General features: G+C 47.5%; 1 protein-coding gene across 2 annotated transcripts in view; it reads left to right on the top strand.

Moving 5' to 3' along the window:
• MYLK (myosin light chain kinase) overlaps nt 1–18,905 on the top strand; it is a 279,895-nt gene that overhangs the window by 70,871 nt on the left and 190,119 nt on the right. Inside the window, exon 3 of one of the 2 annotated variants that reach the window (XM_040484716.1) lies at nt 11,288–11,407. The exons of the other annotated variant lie outside the window; for it this stretch is intronic. Within the exon in view, the coding sequence (XP_040340650.1) occupies nt 11,405–11,407 (3 nt within the window). The 5' untranslated portion in view covers nt 11,288–11,404. The remainder of the gene's footprint in view (nt 1–11,287; nt 11,408–18,905) is intronic. 2 annotated transcript variants of the gene reach the window in all.

Genomic DNA, 18,905 nt, shown 5'->3' with positions numbered 1-18,905 from the left:
GCTTGATATATAACTTGTAATTAAATGTAGGGTTTGATCATATTTCTTTAAAAGTTGGGCATTAGGGTCTTGATTAATATTGTAACATCCCTTATACTATGGTTTCTATGAGAAAGTCAGCCTTCTTCCTAAGAAAAGAACGTAATCTATGTCAATCTGGTTAACATTGATTTGATTAATGTATCAGACATACATTCATTCATTCATTCATTCATTCATTCATTCATTCATCATATAGTCCTTGAGTGATGAAGCAGGCAAAGTGCTTGCTCTCGGGTAGTTTTCCTTCTAGTGAGAGAGGAAGACATTAATGTCTGTCGTTGATTTTAAAGTTCAGTGAAGAAAAGTAGTGCAGGGTAAGGGGATGGGAGGATTGGGACAGGGTTATTTTTCATAGGATCATCGAGTGGTCAAGGGAGGGTCTCTTTGCCGAGGTGAGATGTCAGCAGAGGACAGAGTGAAGTGAGCGAGTGAGTCTTGAGATCTGGAGGAAGAACTCTATTCAAGGCAGAGAGACTGGCCACTGCTAAGGCCTTGAGGCAAGAGTGAACTTGATGTGGCCAGAGGAGCAGCAGGCAGGCCAGCCAGCTGTAGAGTGGAGGGTGAGGCCCAGTGTGATAGCAGGTGAGCTTGGAGCAATAGGCAGGGCTGGGTGAGGTAGGGCCTTACAGGCCATGGTAGAAGTTTGGATTTTAGTCTGTAGGTAACGGGTGGTCATCGGAGCATGCTGAGTAGGGGAGTGACATGTCCAGCTGCTGAATGGAGAACTGACTGGGGAAGCAGTGTGGAAACAGGGAGGCAGTTAGACCGCTGCAAGGGTCTAGGGTCATGATGCTGGTGGCTTGGATGGCTGGTGGCATGGGGTTGGTGACATGTGATCAGAGTGGAGGCAGAACCAGAACAAAGGTAGGCAGGTGGATGATGGAGCCTTTGGTCTGGGTGGGAAGTGCTGCAGGAGGAGCACATTTGACGGGAGAAAGTTGAGAGTTCTTGTTACATCTTGTTAGATAAACCAGTGGGGATGTGGAGTAGGCAATTGGATGTAAAATTTTGGAGATTGGCAGAGAGGTTAGAATGGGAGATGGGTTTGGCAGTCTCTGGCCTCTCACCACATATAAAGCCATGGGACTGGAGTTGATCCCCCGGGGGGTGAGCAGGCCATCACTTAGAGACCAGGAAGAGAGGGGAGGGTAGGAGGAAAGAGAGGAGAGTGCAACACCCCATCCAGAGAGAAGAGTGTCTCTCCAGATGGACGAGGTGACTGTGCCAGTGCAGCTGAAAGCATTAAATATATTACCAGCCTGAGAATAGTGTCCTCTAGATGATTGCCTGGATTTTTATGTGCTTGTGGGCCTTGTCTCCCCCATTAGACTGGGAACTCACCAAAGCCAGGGATTATTTCACTGTTCTCCTGCTTGCACTTGGAGCCACTTAAAGCTACGGCTAAACCACCTACTGAGTGGACACTTACTTGTAGAAGCTGCTTAGAGAGTCATCCATCAATGGGACTGTGGGAACAGTGTTGATGAGGAAGGGGCAGAACGAGTCCTGCTCTTGGCAAAGAGGCCAGTGATATCCCAATTCTGAGTAGAAGGACTTGGGTGGCAAAGAAGACAGATGGGAAGAGCAGGAAGGAAGCAGGACTGTCAGATTCCTGATTTGGGGAGCGATCGGCCCCTTAAATGTAGTCATATAGTTCCCTCCTGAGGAAGGGGGGCCCTGAAAAGTCAGGAACTCTTTGAATGGCTGTTGATTGATGCAGCAGTTGGATTCTTTACCAATGTCTCTGCAAAATATGTGCATCTATCTATCTATCTATCTATCTATCTATCTATCTATCTATCTTTCTGTGGCTTAAGAAGGATGGAGGAGCCTGTAATGAGTTCCCTTGGAGGTACCTGATTCAGAACCAGCAGTTCAGGTCCTGACAAAGAGCAGAGTCCCAGTGGGACCTGAGTCTGGACAGGAGTTCTGTGGTGGTGCTCGGGGGCTGTCATGGCCTCTTCTGTTGACTGGGTTCCATCGATCTGTATCTGTGGGGAGTAACTGGGCCTGAAAGTCTGGCCATCTCTGACTGGGGGTAGTGTCTGGGGTAGACCAGCCTCAAAGATCCCTAAGGGCTGGGCACACTAGGAGTTAATCTGCATAAGGAGAGAGATGAGTTTCCCGGCCATCAGGAATCTGGGATAATAACTGGATTCTGTCCTGTTTCTTGTCTCTTATGTAGACATAATGAAACCAGAGGACTCATAGGATCATAGGAAAGCATAGGAATAGTTTCTGCTGGGACACTGTGAGAGCTTTGAAGAGATGGGAGGCCATCTTGATGAGACAGGACCAGAAGTTGAGAGTCCTTGACAGCATAAAGGAGACCCTGCTTGTGGGATGAGGGCAGATCCTTGGCCCTCCAGGGTTTAAGCTGGTAATAAGCCTGCAAGCCAAGGGTCCATCCCCTGGAGTTACCCTGGGAACCTAATAACTAAATTTTTCCAGGCGATCCTGATCATGGGGCTTGATAAAGCCCAAGCCTGTTGCTAAAACTACGTTAAGATAAAAGCTCTTTTTATTAATTTGATACCCATTAAAACCATCACAGATTAATTAATTTTCAAAAGAAAGAAAACTATGCCACAGTTCTGCAAGTAACTTATGTCCAGATGTTGACATCTTGGGACAGCCTGTCATGCTTAAAAATATTGTAAGAAATCTTTAGACAGTAAAACCTAAAAATAAAACCCCCAAAATTAAAAAGAAGAATAAGGGAAAAGCATTGTAGTTCAAGAGATTTATTGGTTTATTTATTTTTGAAAAGAATATAAAGTTAACAACTTAATACCAGATTCCAAGACCTAGGTATCCCCACTTTTGTAGTGGGGAGGGAAGGTAATTATAAAATGCAAGAAAGCACCCAAGGGAGAAAACTATAAAAATCACTGGAGGCTTAGCTGACTAGCCAGTGGTTTCTACAAGCTAGAGTTAGTGAAGCGCATGAACCCTTGATGTGAACAAGTGGTGCAGGGGGGCACAGGGAAGAGATCGCGTTTGATTAATTCATGGTGCCTGAGGAAGATTTGGAACCACTGACAACTTCCTTATCTACCAGCCTCCCATTAAGCCACCTGGGGTGAACTGAAATTGTAGTGGATGAGTTGAAATTGTATTCATAACATTATCCCTGACTGTGTTCTTTTCTCAGTGCCTGGGGTGAGTCTGGAGCACATTCATAGCAGTATTTCCGCCCTGTTGCCCCATTCATATAGCTGCCTGCTCAGATCTCAGCTTTCTCTGGGTTGCAGCTAGAGCGGTTCTGGGCCAGATTTCCAGGACGACATCCGCGGTGTTCTTACCTCTTCTTCTGAACTATGCCAGCTCGCGTCCCGCTGACCTCCAGCCGTGCCATATCCCTCGGATCAGGCATCCCCCACCTTTTGTGGGGTGATATGGTTGTTATGGAGAGGCCCACCTAGTGCTCTCAGTGGAGGGTGAGGAGAGAGTGACAAGCATCCTGGGATGGTGGCAGGACTTGCAGTTTCCTTGCCCACAAATGGAATGCAGGTAGAAGCTTGTCCAAAAGTTTACACAACACAAGCCCAGGGTCTGATACTGCGGGTGAGCATCTGGATTTAGGAGGGCCTGCTTGGTCAGGTGGGAGAAGTGAGTGACATGGGAGGAGAAACTGTGGTCTGTGCATTCCAGACAGGGGGACTCAAAAGGGAGGTCTTCCCGCTCAACAGATGTTTCCCCTCTTTCAAACCAAAGCCTTGGAAGGACCTCAAATGAAGGGAACTTTAGATGAAAATCAAGAAGATGAAAATCAATAAAAATAGATAAGGAAAAAATAATAAAAATATTTTTCACTTACAGTTTTTTTTTGAAGCAACTAAACATGGACAGAATGTGATGGGGTTGATGAGAGTCTAAGCTAAAGACTATAGGGAGAGTGTGTTTTGCTACCTTTTCTTTAGGTTATGGTTGATAACCATGGAGGGTCTGAGATTTCACCTGCGTGCAAGCTAATGAGTTAGCTACGGTGTCATGGGACCTGTGGGTTAGGCATAAATGACTTTTTGATTCACAATGATAACAGTGGCCTGGGTACCAGCATTTTCTCACACTGGGTCTTTGAGCTTCAGTCCCAACAGGGTGATGCAGAGGGCCAGGTGGCACCTGTGCACATGGGAGAGAGAAATCTTGAGCTTAGGGAACTCAAATCTTGTATAATGGACAGTAAGTGTACGTGTGCTTTGCTCCAAAGGCGTACACGATCTCGCTTGTTTACGACATAGGTATCCTTGAAAAGATAGTCTGGAACAAGGTCACTCCATGCTTCTACTTGGAAGATGTGCAGAACTGAGAAAGAACCATGGAGAATGGCTTCCACATGCTGCATCGATAGAGAGGGAAAGGAAGCTGGTGTTACCACCTCCTTGTTACTCACCAGGCAGTGAGCAGAAGACCTCGTTCTTTACCTCATCAGAGCTCAGAGGTGGTACTGTTGTTAGATCAGTAAGGAGCTGGTGAGTAATGGGACTGAGACATCCAGCTGCAGGATTTATGTAGGTATTACCTACTTCTTATATGTGAAGCATCGTGTTAAAAAATAGCTAGAGCTTAGTCAGATGTTTATTGGCTCACAGTCCATGCATTGTGTAATTCTCATAACTAAGATTATCAGGTGCTGCTGAGGAAACTGTGGGGGACACTGAGGCACAGTGAGTTGATGGGGCTAGGATTCAAACCTGCATGTTTAGCCACTCTACTCCTCTGTTCTTTCTTTAGCCCTCAGGGTCACACAGGGAAGGTCATGGTGAAACTAGCATATGCACTGAGGATGTGGAAGGGTTTGGAAACCATGCTGCGTAGGAATAGTGGAAGGGCCAAGGGTGTCTCGTCTACAGAAGGATAAAGGATAAATGGTGACTGTCTTCAAATATTTGTAGGCATGTCTTGTAGCAGAGTAGAGTTTACTCTTCATGACCCCGGGGGGCAGAATGGGGTCCAGTTAGGAGGCATATCATCCCTCAGCCTGCAATGGAATAGGCTGCTTGTGAGTGTGGGAACTTCTCGAAGGATTTTCTGGGAGATTGCCTTTTGGGATGCCATGGGTGGGATCTGTCAATGGCCCCTCAGTAAGCACCTCTGTTTCTATTCTCTACAGGAGCTAGGTGATGGAGGAGGAAGTTTCTAGTGAGATATTCTAGACCTTTCCTAAGAGAGCAGGCCCAGCTGAACACAGTGGCCCAAACTCCCTCCCCTGCCATCCCTTTCTGTCCCCTTTCTAAGAATTCTCTACTGTCAGGCATGCCCAGAGGGAGTTCCTGCATGGATGAGGCTGTGTCCTAAATGGGGACTCCAGCCCACTGTAAGGGGCTGGAGAAGTCCATCTCAGCTGTAGGCCTGCTCTGTCTCATGAAGGGACCCACCAGGATCTTGGCTCAGTCCTGCCTCTAACTCTGATGGGTTTGGTTCCATCCCTCTCTGAGCCTATAATCACCAGCCTCCTGGCTTGACCAGGCTCTAGCAAGTAGCCTCACACACACCAGACCCACTGTTGCCCAGTTTGGGACAGAACAGGATTCCTATACTGGGTGGGAGGTTGAATTATGACATCTCTGTGGTCTCTTAACTGTATCTGTGGTTCTGTGATTCACCCTTCCTTTCTTTGTCAACAGCCCATGCTTTAAAAAGCAAGTGGGAACAAGTGGTTGGATCCAGTACTCCTCTGTAAGGACCTGGCTGTGACCCAGTGGTCACTCTCTGGTCTTGGGCAGCTCCGGTCCTGAGCGGAGCAGGTCTGGTTCAAGTGCAGGTCCAGGGAGGCACTTGGGGAGATGGTAAGGAATGGATGGTGGCAACTGCTTTAATGGCATCTGTTGCACTCAGCCAGAAATGTCTTCTTTTGGAAGCTAAAGACTCCCTCAATATGGTCTCAATTAGCCTGTGCATATCTTTAAAATAATTACATTTTCATCAAAGGGTTTTTGAGAGTGATGTTTAGCCCAGTGTAAAGGGCATGATCAGGATTTGATCCTGAAATAATGTCTCTGCTATCCCAGATGTCAGGAGTAACTAAAAATATACTCATAACTCAGAGGAATTCTTGGTTTATTGGACCCATCTCCTCTTCCTCTTAACCTCCCTCCAGAAAGTGAGAGGGTGATGAAGTGAGCCAAAATTCTTTAATTATCCAGTCTGCTGACATTATTTTATCTGCATCACTGATATTAAATTTGTACAGCATTCCATTTCAGTCACAGAGCTAGGAGCAGCCTCTGCAAACACGGGCCTTTGTCCTTCTGCTGGTTGTGGCCAATGTTCTGCTTTCCAGTCCACCCCACCCTCCCTCAGACTTCTTAAATTCCAGAGCTTTCTGTGGCACCGGAAATTATCTGCCTGTGGAATGTCCATACTTCAGGAAAGTCCCTGAACTGTGTATCCCAATTCTGCTTCCCCCAACTCATCTTGGCCATTTGTGGTTAGGTTTTGGCATGCGCCTATCATTGGAGAAAGCTGGGTTTGGCGGGAGCATTTCATCGTGTTTCTATTATTGACATCAACGCAATTTCATCGCTTCCTATCATTGACATCCATGGAGAAGGAAGGGAAAGTGTGGCTAGTTTTTTTTTTTTCTTCTTCTTCTTCTTCCTTCATGTACAAATTTAATTTTCCCTGTTATATCCTTAACTTTTCTGGGCAGTCAGATGCATCTTTGGTTTCAGTTTGGTTCTCTAGGCTGTGACCTTTCCATCTGACTTCATGGTAACACACTCAGCTGGTTTACTTAGTACCTGGTTGATGCTACTCTTACTGCTACAACCAGGTCATATTTATTGAGGGCTGCTGGATGCCAAGCACTCGCTGAGGGCTCCAGTCCTCACAGCCTCTTGAGGCAAGTACTATTACCGTCCTCTCCATTGTACAAGTGAGGACACAGAGATTCGAGAATTGGCTGAAGATCCTGCAGCAGGGCTAGGGTTGGAAGCCAGGCAGCTGGCTGACTTCACCGCGCCTCCCTCCCACCCCGCCCCACTAACTGCCTCCCGGCCCTCCGCTGTGCACGAAACCAGTGTCCCCACTAACCCTCCAGGAAGTGTTCCTGTCTTTCTAAAACCCTGTCCTCAGCAAATGTTTAATGAGAACTGAGTGTGCAGGCCATTCTGCCATGGAGATGCAAAGATCTACAGACGTGATTCCCACCCTCCCCCCACAACCTCTCAGACACTGTGGCCAGACAGAGCCTGAGCTCTGCTAAGGGGCCATATTTTCTGTCAGCTTATCCCTGGTGCTGCCATCAGCAGAAATGCCTGGTAGCACTTACCTGGGCCCACACTGCTTGTGGTGAGCCCTCACAGACATTTCCCTGACCAGAGCCAGCATTGTGGCTGGACCAGACCTTGTGGTCCTTATTACAAGATAAGACCTTAGCAACAAGCATCAGGGAACTTGGAAAAGACAGGGGTTATTACTTATGTATGAGTCCTAGAGGGTACATGGCATGCCTGGGGCCACACAGCGAGGTCATGGGGAGAGAGCGAGAGCTGTCTTGGGGTTCTGCTTTTCTGGGGCCAAAGGTGGGGGCCTGCGGTCTCCCAGGATCACTCTTTATTGGTAAATTTAAAACCTAAGAGTGGGAATTAAAGTGTGGGAAGGGAAAGGTCAAAGGACCAGTGGTTTAAGTCAACCACAGCTCTCTAAAAAGTGAACTTGGAGGGTGGGGCGACTTGGCTCTTCATCTAGCACGTAGCTGGCGGTGTGCTTGTTTGAGACGGATGTCTTTGAAGTGGATGCTTCAGTAACCAAAAGCTTAACGTCAGGACCTTACATTACAGTCAGAAAAGCTGTCGGGTGCTTTTGCCAACGGTGCCTTTGTGGCATTCGCTGCTGTTTCCAGGGTCGGTTAAGTATCTGACTTCTGCTCAGGTCATGATCTCTTGGTCTGTGAGTTTGAGCCCCACGTCAAGCTCTGCACTAGCAGCTCAGAGCCTGGAGCCTGCTTCAGATTTTGTGTCTCCCTCTCTGCCCCTCCCCCACTGATGCTCTGTGTCTGTCTCTCTCTCTCTCAAAAATAAGTAAACATTTAAAAAAGTGATGAACAAACTACCAATTTAACAAAGCTGTGGACATTTTTACAAATGAATGAGAGAATATTTTAATTACCAAAAAGGTAATTAGATTGAAGGATGGCCTGTTAAACTATGTACATTGAGTGTATGCAAAACCATGCACCATCCTTGTTTTCATATTTTCTCACAGATTCGTGGGAACTTGGTCCTGGATAGGTGCCTGTGACCCCATGTTATAGATCCTGCTAGATCTAGGCCTCAGAGCGGTGGGACTTTGAGATTAGAGTAGGACTCAGCTGCATGGAAAAGACTGCCCATGCCATTCCAGAACTACCTGTACTGGCAACATTGTATAGGAGAGGGCGGAAGGCCTTTAGGTTTTGCTTGATAACAACAGTGGTCTTGAACTTCATGACTCCTTCCAGTTGGATCCTTTCCCGTCTTGCTCAACACTTGCCTCACTTCCCAAGCCTTGCCTAACTTGGTTGGATATCTAAGCGCACATCCCTCCAAACTGTGCAGGAATCCCTAGACCTGGCCCTTGCTTAAGGCCTGGCACTAGATCAAGGAGCTCAAGCTCAAACTGGAGCTGAAGAAGGAGAGAAAAATATTTAGGGGGCCATGAGCCAGCCCAGGTAGTAGGCTGACATGAATCAAGAGGACCCAGATGCAAAAGCCATAAAAATTTCATGCACTTTGACTCAGTAATTGAAATTCTTAAAATATATCTTGGGGAAATAATCTAGACTGAAGGAAAAGTTATATGCATGAAACTGTGACTTGTGAGGTCATCTGTTTTTAGTGAAATTGGAAGCAACCTAAATGGTAAATAACAGGGGCACGACTGAGTAAATTATGGTTCATCCACTTGGCAGAATATTGCAAAGTCATTAAAAATGAGACTTATAAAGAGTGTTCCATAACCAGGAAAAAGTTTGTGGCTTAGCCTGAAGAAAAGTATGAAAATGAAGGCATTGATACTATATAAATATAATTAAAAAAATTTTTTTTAAGGTTTATTCATTTCTCAGAGACAGACAGAGTGTGAGTGGGGGAGGGGCAGAGAGAGAGAGAGAGAGAGAGAGAGAGAGAGAGAGAGAGAATCTGAAACCGGCTTCAGGCTCCCAGCTGTCAGCACAGATCCTGATGCGGGGCTTGAACTCATGGGCCATGAGATCATGACCTGAGCCGAAGTCGGACGCTTAACCGACTGAGCCACCCAGGTGCCCCTATATAAATATAATTTTGATTTGAAAGGTACATATATAGAAAAAACCCCAGAAGAAATGTACATGAAAAATGATAGTATTTGTGTCAGGAAAAAAGTCATCTGTAACCCTTTCCACAACTAGACTTTAGCAGATACTGTTTATGAACAATGACAAAAGAGTCTGGAAGAGGGGGACTGGAGTGAGTTCAAAGTTCATGCAGGGAGTCAGCAATCAAGACACTGTCTAGAAGAGGGGGAAGGACACATATGAGAACATGTCCAAATATAACCCAGTGTGTGAAATAACATAACCGTTTCCTGAACTGAAGGCAGGTGAAGCATGAATAGGGTGAATGTGGCCAAGGAAGAAGTCTGTGAAGTCACGTCTCACATGTAGACTAGGAAGACTGTGGAAGGATGGGAGTGGCCACACATTCATCCTAGTTCCCCTAGACAGTCCCGGCAAAAGGATTAATAGGATCCCTTTTCATTGTCAAAAGAGTCCTGGTTTGGATAATCTGTCACATGGTCACCTTAGATGTTGAAAAGGAAGGAGAAGGCCACTCTAGGTTGATGATAATTGTTCTGCTGGTCACCTCAAGCACTTAAGAGTGAACGGATTAAGATTCCCTGATGCTGAAGTGGGCCCAGCCTGATGGAGAGGTGGCCCAGGTGTAACATTTGAATACTGCCCCACTTCCTGTTTAGTTGAAGGCTAATCAGGGTGGTTATTCCCAAGCTTCCCCACCTGTAGCTGGAATTTGTATTTTGCTCTGGCCAGGAACTCCTCTCTCCTTGATTCCTTCTTCACCCATCCCACAGATCTGGTGCATGACTATTAAAATTTTCAGTGAGCAGAAGCAGTACAAGTAGATAATTTGCCAGCCGAGCCTTCCCCTGTTTGTGTACCTGGGAGCATTTCTCCTCAGAGAAGTTCTTGACTTTTAATAGAAAAGCTCATGTATGGCTAGTGCAGAAATAAGTTCAAATGGCAGAAGATGATAACTTTAAGCAGATCGGGGCTTGGCCTGGGGTGGGCTCTGTTTACCTCTTGGTGTCTACCCTCTGTTCTGTTGCCCCTGTCAAGGCAGGCTTATGGGGAAGCCCATTGCTGTGCAGAGCACCAAGCTGACCAGCTGCGATTCAGCCTGGAAGCCAAGCCTAGGTTTGGGTTGCAGGAAAAATGGGGTTGGGTTGTGGAGGAGGCCTCCTCCCCTGTGCCCACAGGAGAACTAGTGTGACCCTGAGTGCCCCAAGATGCCTGCCTGCGACAGAAGAGGCAAAGGACCTTCTTTAGGCAGCATCTCTTACAGACAGTCTCAGCCCAGAGGTTGAGGAGGAGGCCAGAGGAGCCAGACAGATGCCCTCACTTTGTACATGAACAAACATAAATGCTTTGGGGATTGCCTAAGTGAAGAAATAGCTGGGCCTTTTGTGAATCTTTTGTCCTGCTGTTTGGTTGAGGAATACAAGTGGTGAGTGTGGGCACAAGCTCCCTTTGACTTTTTTTGGACTTAAGCCCGAAGTTACCTTTTAGCACGTGAATACTATTTTAACTCTCCGGTTAAGACCTAAGGGGAAAGAAAAACATGGCCTCACTTGAGAGAGAGAGGTTTGCTTTGGAGGCGAGGATATACATACTTGACAGGAAGCTTCCGAGGTCAGCTAAGAGAGGACCCCTGAGCAAGCAGGTGTTCATGCCAAATCCCAGCTCCCTGGAGTGGCCTGGTGGGAGAACCTGACCTTTCCATGGGGGAGAAAGTACCATTGTGAAGACTTAAACTGAAACCGGTGTAAACAAGATGGCACTGATCTTTCTCTCGTTTCATTTTATCTATGCCACAGGGAGCAGGTCCCATTAAAAGCAAAGTCCGATTTTTCACCTGGGCCCAGAAACCAAGAGGGACAAGCCATTAGAGAGGTAGCACCCAGCCCTGACCGATAGCTGTGAGGCAGAGCAAAGTTGATGGCAAGGGTTCTTGAGTATCTCATGTCTTGAATCTCCCCACATCAGGTCCTGGGCTCTGGGAAGTCCTAGGGACTGCTTTCTCCAAGAAAGGTGACACGGCACACCGGGTAATGCTGAAACACCAGACTAAGAGCAAAAACTGATTCTCTGCATTACACGTTAATGGTAAGAGCTCCAGATGACAGCAGTTTGTTAAATGTTCTATAACTATGAGAAATGGAGGTTAGTAATTAGAAGTGCACTGGTAACTGAGTGGCTATATTTGGTATGGATAAGCACGCAGGAAGCTCTGTTTTGGGCCTAATCAGCCATGGCTGGAGAGGCCTAGCTGGTTGGTGGCTGTGCCCACTGGATAGAAGCCTACCTGAGGTGCTTAGAAGAAAATGCTCTAACAACTAGAATGGGTGTTTGCAGGGAGGCAGAGAGCATACTTCTCTTCAGAGTCCTGTGCCAATCTTGTTCCTGTGGGGCAGAGAACATTTAACACCCAGCAGGTGTTGGGGCCATGTTCCCCTCTAGGCTGATGCTGAGAAACTGCTGCTTTTGTGTCGGCGGAGTGTCCCGCACAGGGTGTCGAATTGTTGGGTCCAGGAGTGGAAAGCCATGAAGGGTTTTAGGGCCTGTGAACAGGCCATTGCCTCACTAGCTATTTTGTTTCCAACCCCACTTTCCTAGTCCCTGTGGTTTTATTGTCTTTTGCTAATCTGGCCTCTTCAATAGGATTCCAGACCCTATGTCCTTGAGGTCCCCCAGCTAATACTTTGTGGTGGCCTGTTGATCTTCCTGTTGCCTTGCACTTCCTTCCCTGGTAGCTGATGTGGGGAAGGGCTTTCCCCCTGCATGTGAGTGTCCCTGTTCCTGAGAGAGGGTTGGCAGAGAGAGATGCTCTCTCCTCCCCACTGAGAGACAGTTGAGCTGACACTTCTGAGCAGAGGTTCCTCTCTCCGGAAGGTCAGTTACAGTTTGCTATGTTCCTGCTGACACACTGCCAGTGCAAACCTGAGATTGGGGTTCAGAGAGGCCCAGGCCTGGCAAACACCAGTGCCAGACCCGAGGATGCCCCATCCACCTGTGTTGCTCAGACTACAGATTGAACTCTTCACCCAGAACTCTCCACCTCGATGGGGAAGGAAAGGCAGGGCAGGGGTGGGGAGGACAGCCAGGGTGTGAGGGAGGGAGATCATGGGAGCAAATGGAGGCCACTGGCAGTGAGTCAGAAGGAAGGCATGTGTTCTCACTCTTCCCGCAGTGTTTATGTCACCATATTGGGAGGATGTAGTGTCTAACACGCTGTATTGAACCTCTCATCTTATTTATTCTTGTGGTGGTCATTGTAGGTGCTCAGAAACACACAGCAGTGTGTATGTGGACAGGCTGTGTGCATTTTAACCCTTAAGTGGGGGTTCTTCTCTGTTGGGAGCACAAACTTGATGAACCTGGCTTGGTTGGCCCAGATGATCAGCATGTGGCCCTGATAACATAAATGTTCTAAGTAGTCAAGAGGGAGTTGATTGTGTCAGCGTGTCTTTGTCCAGCCATGGAACAGGCTTTGTAAGACAAACATCCGGGGCCTAAGAAGTTGGGATCTGGAAGAAGATTCTTATAGATGTGAACCACAGGAATGAATGAACTTCTGGAATTTCCTTGCTGAGAGGGGTGTGCATGCTTGTGGCTGTGGCTTTTGGCTACTGTATATACGTTCTGCTTCCTGGTGCACAAGACTTACCTAATTACTAGCAGACAAGCTCATCACTTCAGAACCAGAAGTGACTGGCTACTGTCACACAAGTTCCCTTAACACGCTCATCCAGGTCCCTGAGGAATAGTTAAGGGTAGCTTGTCTGAGCTGCTGTCCACAGACCAAAGTATGTGAAGGGCCCCACAGGTGTTTGGCTCACAAGAGGCAGACAAGGTGTGCACATCATATAAATTATGTTCATCTGTATATACAGATAATACACATCCAGGAGAAATGTTAGAGGTCTTCTAGCCCCAGAGAGGTTAGGACACTTTTCCAGGAGCCACTGTTAGCAGGTCCTGTCCCTGAAATTTGGTGGCTCTAGCCTTATGCCAGCCCTTCTCTCTGGATATTGGTTTTCTTAACTATAAACTGAGAAAGTGACCAAATGCCCCCTGTGTCTGGGACTGTGTGCAATCTAGTGGCAGAACCAGGACAAGACACCAGGACCTTGGACTCCAGCTACCTCCCAGGTCCTCCCCATGGCATCTTTAAACACTGTGTGACACTGTTACCAAGGGTCTGAACCTTGGTGCCAGAGACCTGGGTTCAAAGCTAACTGATAAGAAGTAGCTGTTAATGGGGCGCCTGGGTGGCGCAGTCGGTTAAGCGTCCGACTTCAGCCAGGTCACAATCTCGTGGTCCGTGAGTTCGAGCCCCGTGTCGGGCTCTGGGCTGGTGGCTCGGAGCCTGGAGCCTGTTTCCGATTCTGTGTCTCCCTCTCTCTCTGCCCCTCCCCTGTTCATGCTCTGTCTCTCTCTGTCCCAAAAATAAATAAAAACGTCGAAAAAAAATTTTTAAAAAAGAAGTAGTTGTTATTGTTAGTTCTGCGACCTTGGATGTATTGCTCAACTCCTGAGTCTTCTCTTCAAAATGAAAATAATATCCATCTTACCGAGTTGCTTTGAAAATGGAAGTTAACTAGGTAAAACCCTCACTATGGTAGCTGGCCCCCAGGATGCATTCAATTAAATAGGTTATTTTTGTTTGTAACAGTAGATAGTGTGCATCACTTCATTTGTCCGGACCTGAGGTTTCCTTTCTGTGAAACAGTAGTGTTGGACTGGACCCGTGCTTCTCTGACTTTGCCGTCCCCAAGGGAAGTGGAGAAAGAGCATGTGCTCAGCGACAGGGGCTTGGGGCGTAGTCTGAAGAAGCTTATGGAAAGCATCACATTTCTTTGAAGTCCTAGATTTATTTGTAAATCTACTTATCATTGTCATTTTATACAATAAGGTGAATGCATTATTGCTTTTATTGTTTTAATATAAAAATGTTTCCCCCACATCTTTGAGTATAGTTGATGTTCTGGGATGAGATGGCCTCGAGTATCCCCAGAGGGCACAGAGCGATATGCCCGTGGGGATGGAGGTGGGATTGTATCATTTCCAAGATCCCTCCCAGCTCCGGCATCCCATGTTCCTGGGGTAAGTGGTACCTAGGAATCCTGAAGGAACCTCAGATGGGCAGGCTCCCCTATGCCCCTGCCCCTAGTGGGACGGGGCAGTGTGAGGTAGAGGTGGAAGCAGCAGAAGGGAGGGAGAAGATGCAGCCTCTGGAAGTGAAAGACAAAGAAGGCTGGAGGAGCAGGGCTGTGTCTGAGCCTGACTTTTGGCCCGTGGGCTGATAAACCTGGCCGGTTTGGGTTGGCAGCCCTCCACCACCCCAGGTAAGTTGCAGGAAACACTAAGCCATTGTTTCTCATCTCCAGCTGGAAGCTGTCCAGGGCATGGGCCCTCATGTCATGGAAGGGTGGGTGAGGGCAAGGGGTGAACTTCATGTGGAAACATAGGGCTTGCCACACTGCCAAAGCATCCTCCTGGCAGTGCTGATGTAGCATCCAAGGCCAGGGTCTGGGGTTGTGCCCAGCCAATGGGAGGAGAGTGGAGGCGAGCCTGGAAAAGAGCAGCAGGCTTTGGGGGAGAACACAGATTTCTGGCCTGTGAATGGGAAGAGAGAGCATCTGGGCAGGGGTGTGGAAGACAGATGTGCATGGACTCTCTCAGGCATGAGGGATTGAAATGAAGTCACCTATTTGTTTAGGACAAGTATAGGGGCTTTCCCTGGGCAAGGGATTGACTGCATTAGTCAAATTTGTACCCATCAGATAGCATTCCAATGAATCTAAGAGAATATCACAAAAGTTGTTACACTGGAAATGTCCTGTTGGGCAAGGTATTTATTATAATAATAAGATTTAACGTATCTAGATGAATTCTTCCTGAGCACGTTACCAAATAGAGCTAGGATTTGGCGTTAAGAAGGATTGGATTCCACTTCTGCTTTGTTATGACCTCAGGCAAGTCACCCTGTCTTAGAGGCTCAGATTTCCCATCAATAAATGGGGTTATAATATATTTCAGTATATTGTGACGTTCTGGATTGGGAAATCATTTTGTAACTTATCAATAGCATAATGTTAATTTGTGTAAGTTTATTTATTTTTGAGAGTGAGAGAGTACATGCATGCTTGAGCAGGGGAGGGGCAGAGAGAGAGAGAGAGAGAGAGAGAGAGAGAAAATCCCAAGCAGGCTCCTGGCTGTCAGCGTGGAGCCCAGTGCGGGGCTTGATCTCATGAACCATGAGACCTGACCTGAGCCGAAATCAGGAGTCGGATGTTTAACCAACTGAGCCACACAGGCGCCCCTAATGTTAATTTCAAATAAAAACCCTTTTGGCAGCATTAACAAACAGCATTGCTATCTTCTAGGCCCTCCGCAACCTTGTCTTAATGAGTTTAAAGATTGTGACTCTCTAAACTTCTCTTGATTGAAATCATCCTTTGTAACTCAAAAACATCCCTTTTTCGGATGAGTTTCCTTGCTCTTAGACATGCATCATCATCTCCCCACTTCTAGTTTAGCTCTGTACTGCAGGGCTCACCTGCCCAGATAGCCCTGGACTGTTCTCTGTGCCATACAAACCTCAGAGATCCCTGTACCTGTCTTTGAAGATACATTGGTTCACTCTGGGACCCAGTTACTTCATCTGTAAAATAAGGGGAAAAGGTGGTTGGACTAGATGATTTAAGTCCTCTTCCAGCCCTCGTGTTCTGTGATCCAGCCATATTCCAGAGTGCTTACAGTAAGCCAGAATTTGGGAAGATGAGAGCAATGCATATTGCCTAGCCGATGACAACTGATAAAAATAAATCAATATTCAAATGTACGTTAGTCATCTACTCTTTTGCAAGAGGGCAATATTTGCAGCAATACTTAAAATAAATTAGAACATCTAAATGAAATGTGATCTCTTATTCTTCATAATAATAGTTTCATCAATTGATAAATAATTATCAGTTATTTGATAATTATGAAATATTTATATTTGAGGGAGGGATTGCTGTGTGTGAGGCATTGTTAGAAGTACTTTGCATATTATAGTTACAAAGTATTGGGTATTCCAAGTATATACTCCGTGTTAGATACTTGAAGTCACTTCTAATCTCTTTAGAGCCCTACAAAACAGGTTTACAGACAGAGAAATTGAGGTTTAGAGAGATTAAGTAAATTGCCCAAGGTCATTTAGCTACTAAGTGGCAGAGGCAGGTTCAAGTCCGGGCATTTTTGTCTGACTACAGGTCCTGTGATGACCTGTGATGAGACCCCTCACTGGAGTCCATTGGCTGACTGTCACTACCTAGCTTGCTCTTAAACTGCCCATCTGTTGTTACCCGTGTCTTAGGACTGGTGGTTATGGCAGCTGTGTTTTTGATTCAGTGTCTGAATTGGTCCTTTCTGTCTAGCTGAGGCAGCCGGCCTAAAAACTGTGTGGGGAAAACCCCACTGGAATTAGCACACTCCCTCCTCTGGCGTGTTGGAGACACCCAGCCTTGGCTCCCTCCTCATTCTGCTTCCCTCGCACCTGCCCTCTGGTCTCCATGCTAGTCAAGGGTGGCAGGAACACTAGAAATCCCTAACAGTTTGCCAGGCCTTTGGCTTCAGCCAGAGGAGACACGATGTGTTGGTGGGAGTAATTGGAAAACAGCTGTACACTCGAATTTAGCGTTGGGGCCCATGGGAGCTGACGCATCAGGTTGGCTCATGCCTCATTTTCCTATGCTGTGTCACAAGGGAGAGAATTTGCAAGAGAAGTGTCCCCAGGCCTCTAAGTAAGGAAAGCTTGCATGAAGCACGCACATGCTAGAACCAGATGCACTGCCCTGGGCCCCAGGAGGTCCAGCAGGGGCTGTGGACAGCTTGTGGCTAGAGATGAGCTTCAAACCCTGCCCTGGTTCTTATCAGCATGCCACATCTCCGCAGCCCCTCCTGCTGGTGGGGCTTCCTGCAGCTGCCCTTGTCCTTGGAAGACACTGTTCTAGCCCAATGCCCGAGGCTCTCGCACCAAAAGGCGGGACTCCCACAAAGTGGCCCTCCTCATTCTGTCTCCTCAGATCCGTCTGTCCTCAAATCAGCCTGACGTTAGTCCAACCACAGAGCTATTTTCCCAGGAGAAACAGGCCTGGGGATGCTGGCAGCTCCCCTAAACCGTGAGGAGAGGAGCAGGGACTGCGTTCAGCAGCCAGGCCTGGGCAGGCTATGCTCACCCTCATGTATATCTGTGTTCTTAGAATCTACAGGCCCTCCCAGCACAGCGTCCTCTAGGCCTGTCCCTTCAGATCTCTGTCACACCGCAGCTCCCTGCAGAAAGCAGAGAGGTAACGTGTGCTTTAGGCTGACTCAGAAAGAAGGGGTGGGGCATGCCAGTCTGGAGCTCGATCAGCTGTTCAGAGCCCCCTCTAGGGCAAGGAGTGGTTAGCAACATCATGAGGCTTCCTTCCTTCCTGGGCCTTCTTTTTCAGAGCTTTTCTGGACTTCTCTGAAGATCAGGAGAGGAGGCGGGGGGCACACTCATGGCACAGAGTGGTGACCTCTCCTTTACTCCCTCCCCCTCTCCTTTCTAGATCTTCCTTCATCCCTCTGACACTAAGTTACTAAACGTTGGCTGAACTGGGGCAGGAGAGTGAGAGAAGAATAAAGCAATAGAAAGAAAAGTAATATGTTTCATTTACTTTATAAGTGAATGAAAATACTCTCCCCCATTGATTTTGCTGTTAATACATGCCACTCTAAGGGACTAAATGAGGTAAGTCATCTTAAGCACTCCAGTAGTACTCTTGACACATAGTAAGTGCTCACTAAATAGTAGCTATTATTGGTTCTCTCTTTTTCTCCTCTCCTCCCCACCTGGGGTTTCCTCCCAGCTTTTTCAACCCCAGTTTCTTTCTGGACAGACCTCATAAAACCAGAGGCTCAACTTGGGAGCTGGCCAGAGGCCAGCAGAGCTGGAATAACCATAGAGTGCCCATTCTTAGCACTGGCCCAGTCTCTGTCCTCATGGCAGTGCTGATGTCTCATAGGTGTGCCTTGATGACTGGTGTGCCTGCCTGATTCAGCTGTCCAGCCTGTGAGGCCCTGTGTGGTGGGCTGGGAACAGAAGCTTCTTTCTTCCTCTCCTGGTGTCCTGCATCATGTTCCTGCTCCGGGCTTGGCTCCCTCTGCAGTACCTTTTCCCACCTGTCCAGGTGCCCCGTGGAGGGCTGGCAGCAGTCCAGAAGACACAGGTGCACTAGGGCAGGAAGTGTCCAGAGAGGCCCATCAGGCCACACAGAGAGAGGACCACAGGGAGAGAAGGGAAGTGACTTTCTTAAGATGCTGGTTAAGGTGCAGCCACAGTGAGAACCAGAGTTGCTGACTGCCTCTTTGGTGCCGTTTTACCCTCCAGTGTTGCTCCTGGTTTCTCCTGTGGCCCCTTCCATGGCCGAGGCTGCTTCTATCCTCCGAGCTTCTGAAAGAAATCTTAAAACAACAATGATGTTAACCACAGCAGCTGCCATGGATTGAGCACTTCTTCTCTGCCAGAGACGGGGCTCAGGCTGCTTTTCAAACACACTGCCGATCCCCACGGCAGCCCTGCAGAGAATGG

The sequence above is a fragment of the Herpailurus yagouaroundi genome, unplaced genomic scaffold, assembly GCF_014898765.1.
Source record: "Herpailurus yagouaroundi ecotype Mexico unplaced genomic scaffold, PumYag 162, whole genome shotgun sequence".
In the NCBI taxonomy this organism is placed as follows: domain Eukaryota; kingdom Metazoa; phylum Chordata; class Mammalia; order Carnivora; family Felidae; genus Herpailurus; species Herpailurus yagouaroundi.
This window is presented reverse-complemented; position numbering and strand designations above follow the sequence as displayed.